General features: G+C 51.7%; 1 protein-coding gene across 1 annotated transcript in view; it reads left to right on the top strand.

Moving 5' to 3' along the window:
• The first annotated feature begins 7,080 nt into the window (after nt 1–7,080).
• Nucleotides 7,081–7,410, top strand: part of SREBF2 (sterol regulatory element binding transcription factor 2) — a 74,687-nt gene continuing 74,357 nt past the window's right edge. Inside the window, exon 1 of the mRNA XM_030815456.1 lies at nt 7,081–7,386. Coding sequence (XP_030671316.1) covers nt 7,299–7,386 — 88 coding nt within the window. The 5' untranslated portion in view covers nt 7,081–7,298. The remainder of the gene's footprint in view (nt 7,387–7,410) is intronic.

Below are 7,410 nucleotides of genomic sequence, written 5' to 3'. Positions count from 1 at the left end.
ATGTAGAAACAGCTTGGAGGATGCCTCTGCCCCACCAGGAGGGGCCCCAGGCCCTGGCGGGGCAGAGAAGCAAGGGGCTTGGCTTGGGCCTCCTGTTCCTACCCCATCACTGCCCTTGACAAAGGATTGGTGTTGGGAAAGGACCTGGAAGTGCCCTGGGACCTGGGAAACATTTAGCTCAAGAAGACCTTGGAGCAGCATGATCTGTGTCCTCAGATGTCTGGGGACAGTCATTGAGCAAGCACAGGGAAGTCAGCTTGTTCTCTCCGGCAGCGCTGGAAGACAGTCAGCTTGTAGGTGGGGGGCTGCAGGGAGACAGGCCGCAGCCCTGCAGGAGGTCGTGCTCTGCAATGGCTGCCCTCAGCTGCATGGGTCAGACAGCTTCCCGTCTTGGGAGGCCACAGGGCAGGGAAGCTGCAGAGGGCATGTGGCCCTGGATAGGGCAGCTGCCCTTCACTCATGCCCCTCCCAAGCACAGGAGGGAAGGGCTTTAGTGAGAATGCTAGCTCTGCCTCTTTGACCTTGCCAAGTCAGGATCTGCCTCTTAAAGGAGCAGAGAAAACCATCCCAGATCCCCTCGACACCAAGCCCCCTACCACAGACAGAGCCCAAGTGAGATCTGAGTCTTAGCCCTTCAGATTTGCTGACTGGCCTTGGCCCACCCCTCCCTGTGCTGCAGCTTCATTGGCAAAATGAATTTGATGGTATCTGTATCCCCTGCCCAGCCCTAACCTGTTTCTCTGAGGCTGGCCTCCCTACAGGGCTGCAGCAGCAAAGGGAAGCCGAGCCTTACCGAGGCCTCATGGAAGGGCCCAGAACATCCTGCACCCATCAGTTACTTGGAAGTAAGGGGACAAGAAGCAGCTGGAAGAGAGCTGGGTGTGGGGGCTGGGAGGAGTGCTAGAGAAATTTCCCCATCAGAACTGCACCAGCCACCTGGGCCCCTCACTGGGCAGTGGAGGCAGGGCAGTGTGGTGGGACTGACTCAACAGACCTAGTTCCGTCTCCACCCTGCCCTTCTCAGGTTATGTGACCCCAGCCACATGGACACCCAAGTCTGTGAACTAAAGGGCTGGGCCATGGCATTAACAGTGGAGGGTGTCCAGGTTCTTGGTGTCTTGAACAAAGAATTGGGCAAAATGCACAAAGCAAGGAAGGAATGAAGGGTTTTACTGAGAATGAAAGTATACTCCACAGCGTGGGAGAGGGCCTGAGCATAGGGACTCAAGGGGCCCGTTACAGAATTTTTGGGAGTAAATACCCCCTAGAGGATTCCATTGGTTACTTGAGGTACACCCTATGTAAATGGAAAGGATGAAGTAAATTAACAAATTCATTTACAGCATATACCCTATGGGGAGGATATTTCCTGTTATAGCTGAAGCATGAATTGGCCTTATGTTCCCTGCCTCCAGACCCTATTTTCCTGCATCAATGGGAAAGAGTCAGATTCACTGGCTCAGCTGTTTAACCTGTCCTGGTGCCAGCAGCTGGAGTTGGGGGTCAGGACCAGCCCACAAGCTCTTCCCTGCCGGGAGGACCAGGCCAATCGCTGTCCTCTTCATGCTGGAGAGTGGTTGTGGTTGCTGACTTAGCAGAGAAGGTGCTTAGCTTTCCCCTTAACTGGAGAAAAAACTTTCTAAGAACCAGGCCTGCTTGGCAGCAGACCTAGCTTTCTTGAGGTGGCAGGGAGGTTAAAGGATACCTCAGGACAGTCAGCGGTGGGTCCAGCTTCGGCTGGAGGTTCGTTCTACTGAATAACTTCTACGGGCTCTGTCATTAGCAGGATTTGTATAATTTGAAGTAGAGCTGGGCAACTGCAGAGCAATGGGGAAGGCAGCCCAGTGTGGTGGCAAGACCTGGGCAACTTGGGACCAGCCTGGGCTGTCTCTTGCCAGCTGTTGTTATCAGAACCAGGCTTTTCACACTCAGATCCTTGGGCCCCCCCCATCTCAGAATGCCCAGTGGTTGAAAGGATGAAATCTGGAATTTAAGTGACTTCTCAGTGATGTGTGCCCTTCTCTGATGGTTCCTTGTTCATCCCATATATTTACTAACTGCCTGCTGTATGCAGAGCCAAAGAGTGGGGCCTGGTCTTAACTATCTCCTCATCTGCCCCTTCTGGCACCTCCTTCCTCCTGGGCTCTTTCCTCAAATACTGTCATCCTCTCTCCATCCTGGTTAATCCTGTCCTTTCTGCCCTCAAATGGGCAGCTTCAAAGAAACAAATAGAACTACTCCACTCGCTCCCTCTCTCCCTCCCTTTACGCCACTGTTGATTGTTATAGTCACTTGCTCCAGGAAGTCCACTTTCTGAGTCTTACTGCAGACAGAGCCTACCCCCCTGAGCTGTAAAGGCCCTAGGGCACATGTTTGTCCAGCCGCCTCTTGCAGCTGGGATTGTTAGGTCACTATAGCGCTACCAACTGCATATACCACTGTGGGAGTCGTGCTGGTGGCGGTAATGGTCACAGGTACCGGGGCAGCAGTGAAGGGGTGGCTCTAATGCCAAGTCCAGTGACCAGTGCCAGGGTGCCCAGTGGTGGCAACAGTGGTGTTTTCAGTGTGATCTTGGACTTTGCTCCTGTCTACTCAGCTGCTAGGCCCAGTCTTTGGAACCATTGGGGAGTCTGTGAGCTCCCCGATATCCTTTAAGGCAGCGTTTTCCAGCAGTGGCACTATTAACGTTTGGGGCTAGATAATTGGTGTGTGTGTGTGTGTGTGTGTGTGTGTGTGTGTGTGTGTGTGTGTGGAGGGCTGTCCTGTGCGTTGTAGTCTATTTTAGCAGCATCCCTGGCCTCTCCCTACCAGGTGCCTGTAGTGGTCCCCCAGTTATGACAACCAAAAATGTTTCCAGACATTGCCAGATGTCCACTGGGAGGGAAAACCTCCCTAGTCCACAGCCCTTCTCCTTATTCCAGTCCCACATCTTCCTCCCCTTCCCCATCACTGTCCTCAGAGAGATGCTGTTGACAGCTCCTTGAGGTGATTCTCTCAGGCTTGTTGTTGTAGTTCTCTGCTGTCAAGTCTGAGCCTACTGTCTCTTCCAGATTCTTCTTTCCTCACCTGCCCCCATTTGCATGAAGTTTTTTATGGAGCTGTTTCTATTTTCTTTTTGGGCAGCCATACTCTCTAAGATCTAAAAGCTGAATACTCACCCTGTTACTACCTGATAATTCTCATCGCTTATGTTTCCAAAACTAAACTTGTTATTTCCCTCTCTAACCCCATCTCTGTGTCAAACAGTGGAGTACATGCTTTTGGTTAATCCAATTGGAAGGCTTCCTAGAGGAAGTAATATCTGAACTGAATCCTGAAAGATTAGGGGAAGAGGAGGAAAAGGACAGGTGCTGTGGACAAAAGGGGAAAGTGTCAGAGGAAGTAAATGAAAAACCATATATAAAATTCTCTTCTGTGACCTGTAGCAGGTGCCCAATCCATGGTAGATATCGAAACATAGTGGTTACCCAGTCTAATCCATCCCTTTTCTTTCTTTCTTTCTTTTTTTTTTTTTTTTGAGACAAGTCTCACCCTGTTGCCTGCCTGGAGTGCAGTGGTGCGATCTCGGCTCACTGCAACCCCCGCCTCCCGGGTTCAAGTGATTCTTCTGCCTCAGCCTCCTGAGTAGCTAGGACTACAGGTGCTTGCCACCACGACCAGCTAATTTTTGTATTTTCAGTAGAGATGGGTTTCACCATATTGGCCAGGATGGTCTCGATCTCTTGACTTCGTGATCTGCCTGCCTCGGCCTCCTAAAGTGCTGGGATTACAGGCGTAAGCAACCGCGCCCGGCTATCCATCCCTTTTCAGATGAAGAGCTCAGGTCCTGAGGAGTGACTTGTTAAAAGCTGCTCTACCTCTCAGAGCCAGCCCTTGTCCTCCTGCTAGCCAGAGCAAGGTACCACCTGGAAGAGATGTTCAGTTACATGGGATCCAGGGCCAGAGGGAAAATGTCAGTGCTTCCTGAGGTTCGGGTCCAGCCACCATTCTTCCACCATTTCTACTGAGCCTTCACTTGTACCCCTTCAGTCCACTTGGCGAGGCATCACGGCCTCTGGGCAGGTTCAGTGGGGAACTATGGGAACAGGTGCTGTGTGCCACCTCTGGAGGGAGTTACTGAGGTTCTGGGTTGTGGGGGGTGCCCTGGGCCAGAGTGAGTTGTATGGGAGTTGTTGCTGAATCCCCCTAGAGTACCAGTCACACACCAGTGTGAGGGGTCTTGCAAGAGCCACTGGGCAGCACAGTTGAAGGTGGCACCTTCCTGCTCAGTGCTGGGTCCAGAGCAGGGTTTAGTTTTCTGTGTCTTTCAGGGTGAGACTGGTGTATTCTATACCAGCCTCCCTGTGTGTGAACAATGACGAGAACAATCTTATCTTGTTTTCCCACAAAATAAGACACTATTTCTCATTAGTTATACACGTTCATTATAAAACGTAATTTAAGCAATACTGAAATGCCAAAAAGAAAGTAAAATTCACCCCAAATCTCACTACTTCTGTAACTATGTCTGACAGCCAGCTGTTGGGTCTTCCATCGTTTTTAACCTTCAGGTGAGCACACAGATCCTTATTTTTTCTGTCTTTTTTTTTTTTTTTTTTTTTTTTGAGATGGAGTCTCCTTTTGTTGCCCAGGCTGGAGTGCAATGGTGCGATCTCTGCTCACGCAACTTCTGCCTCCCGGGTTCAAGCGATTCTCCTGCCTCAGCTTCCTGAGTAGCTGGGATTACAGGCATGCACCATCACACCTGGCTAATTTTTGTATTTTTAGTAGAGACGGGGTTTCACCAAGCTGGCCAAGCTGGTCTTGAACTCCCGACCTCAGGCAATCCGCCCACCTCAGCCTCCCAAAGTGCTGGGATTACAGGCGTGAGCCACCGTGCCCAGCCACTCTTTTTATTTTTTCTTTCTTTTTTTTTTTTTTTTTTTTTTGAGACAGTCTCGCTCTGTCTCCCAAGCTGGAGTGCAGTGGCATGATCTCAGCTCACTGCAGCCTCTGTCTCCCAGGTTCTGGCGATTCTCCTACCGGTTAGCTGGGATTACAGGCGTGTGCCACCACACCCGGCTAATTTTTGTATTTTTAGTAGAGACAGGTTTCACCTTGCTGGCCAAACTGGTCTCGAACTCCCGACCTCAGGCGATCCACCCGCCTCAGCCTCCCAAAGTGCTGGGATTACAGGTGTGAGCCACTGTGCCTGACCTCTCTTTTTATTTTTTCTTTTTTTTTTTTTTTTTTTTTTTCTGAGACAGAGTTTTGCTCTGTCTCCCAGGCTGCAGTGCAGTGGCATGATCTCAGCTCACTGCAACCTCTATCTCCCAGGTTCCGGCAATTCTCCTACCGATTAGCTGGGATTACAGGCATGCACCACCAAACCCGGCTAATTTTTGTATTTTTAGTAGAGACGGCGTTTCACCATGTTGGTCAGGCTGGTCTCCAACTCCTGACCTCAAATGATCTGCGCACCTCGGCCTCCTAAAGTGCTGGGATTACCAGCGTGAGCCACCGCGCCCAGCCAGATCCTTATTTTTTCAATTGCAATACAGCAGTATGCAAGGCACTTACTGTATGCCAAAGCTTATGCCGAGAGCTGGCTACCAGCAGCTCCTCCTGCCTCGAGGCCTTTGTCCATGTCATCATTTCCCCTTTGGCTATAACAGCTGCAGTTCTCTCATAATTTTAGGTTTCATGTTAAATGTCACTTCTTCGGAGTCTTCTTGACAGCACAAGTCAGGGCCCTTGTTAGTTTCATCACATCCATTACCTTTTCTTGATCACTTGTATCATCATCTGTAATTTATTTTTATGTTTAATATAGGTGTGGGATTTCTGATTTTTTTTTGCTAGACTGGAAGCTCTCAGAGGGCATGAACCATTTGTTTCCCTGCCACAGACATGTTCAATAAATATTGTCAATTGAATGTGCAAATAATCTCACTTAACCACAGCTATGAGGGATGCTATTTTATCCCCATTTTAGAGATGACGAAACTGAGGCTTAGAACAATTAAACAGCCCAAGGTCACACAGTGAATTAGTGGATCCATGTGTCTGCCTCCACACAGCCTGTGTGTTCTTAATTATTGATCACTAAGCAACAGCTGCCTCTCACAAACTGGCAGGAAACTTACTTTTCCCTTTTATCCATATATTGTGAACGCCTTTTCTTGCTAATAAATATACGTTTGTGTGCGTAATTTTTAATGGTCCCATGGTATTCCATCGTGTGGATGTAATTTACATATTTATTTCCTTATTCTCACTTCTTCCTAGTTACAGCACTTCTTTAAGCACTTGTAATTTTTATTCCTTAGGATAAATTCCTAGAAGTTTACAACACGACCAGCTGCAAGATGGGGCAGTGAGGTGCTTGAAGAAGTGGGTGGGCTGCGCTTCAGAATCCCGGTGGAACTTTTTCAAAAAACTCGTGCCCGGGGGCCCCCCCTCTCAGGAGGCCGTCGGTGGGCCTGGGCACTGGCGTGGTTTTCAGGTCCTCAGTGGTTCCGAGGTGCCAGAGATTGAGGACCACTGGAGTAAGCGCGAGGTCACGGCGGATGCGAAGCAGAAGACGTAAAATCCTGACCGCCCTGGGACAATTTGCAACCCTGTCAAGCCTCCGTGCCCGCCTTTGTAAGGAGGCTGGGAGAAGCCGGACTTGGATGACCTGGACTCCCGTCCCGATCGCTGGGGTCCAGGTTTGACTCCGCTGCCTTTCTCAGGCGGGCAGGGCGGGGGTAGGCAGCTGGGAAGATGACGTAATGTGCTCCCAGCCAGGGCTGGAGGCGGCCAGCGGTCGCAGGTGGAGGATGGCCTGTTAACCCTTCACTCCCAGGCCAGTGGACGGACTTGCGTGTGGCGCAGATCCAACGGAGAAGGCAGCGGCTCCTTTAAACAAGGCGGAGAAGGTTAAGATGATGACCGTACGGTTACTCCAGGCATTCGCTCCGAGGCCGCGGGGGGAGGGACCTCACTATGCAAATCTGAGCTGCTGATCGATGACGCGCCATCACCCCACGCGCCGCCTCGCTCGCCCATTGGCTGAGATGAGCCTGGTCCCATTGACAACAAACAGGGGGGCGCGCGGCCTGGAGGCGGGGCCGCAGGGGGCGCGGGCTGGGGCGGGGGAATCCCGCCCCGCCTTTTCCGTGCGGCGCCCGGGCGCAACGCAAACATGGCGGCGGGTGGCACCCGTCGGTGAGGCGATACCGGGCGGAGGTTGTCGGGTGTCATGGGCGGTGGCGACGGCACCGCCCCCGCGTCTCCCTGAGCGAGACGGCAGGGGGGCTTCTGCGCTGAGCCGGGCGATGGACGAGAGCGGCGAGCTGGGCGGTCTGGAGACCATGGAGACCCTCACGGAGCTGGGCGACGAGCTGACCCTGGGGGACATAGACGGTGAGTGGTGGGTGGGTGGGAATG

This window comes from Nomascus leucogenys, chromosome 7b (genome assembly GCF_006542625.1).
Source record: "Nomascus leucogenys isolate Asia chromosome 7b, Asia_NLE_v1, whole genome shotgun sequence".
Taxonomy (NCBI): domain Eukaryota; kingdom Metazoa; phylum Chordata; class Mammalia; order Primates; family Hylobatidae; genus Nomascus; species Nomascus leucogenys.
Note: the sequence above shows the minus strand (reverse complement) of the source record. Positions and strands in the feature narration are given on the sequence as shown.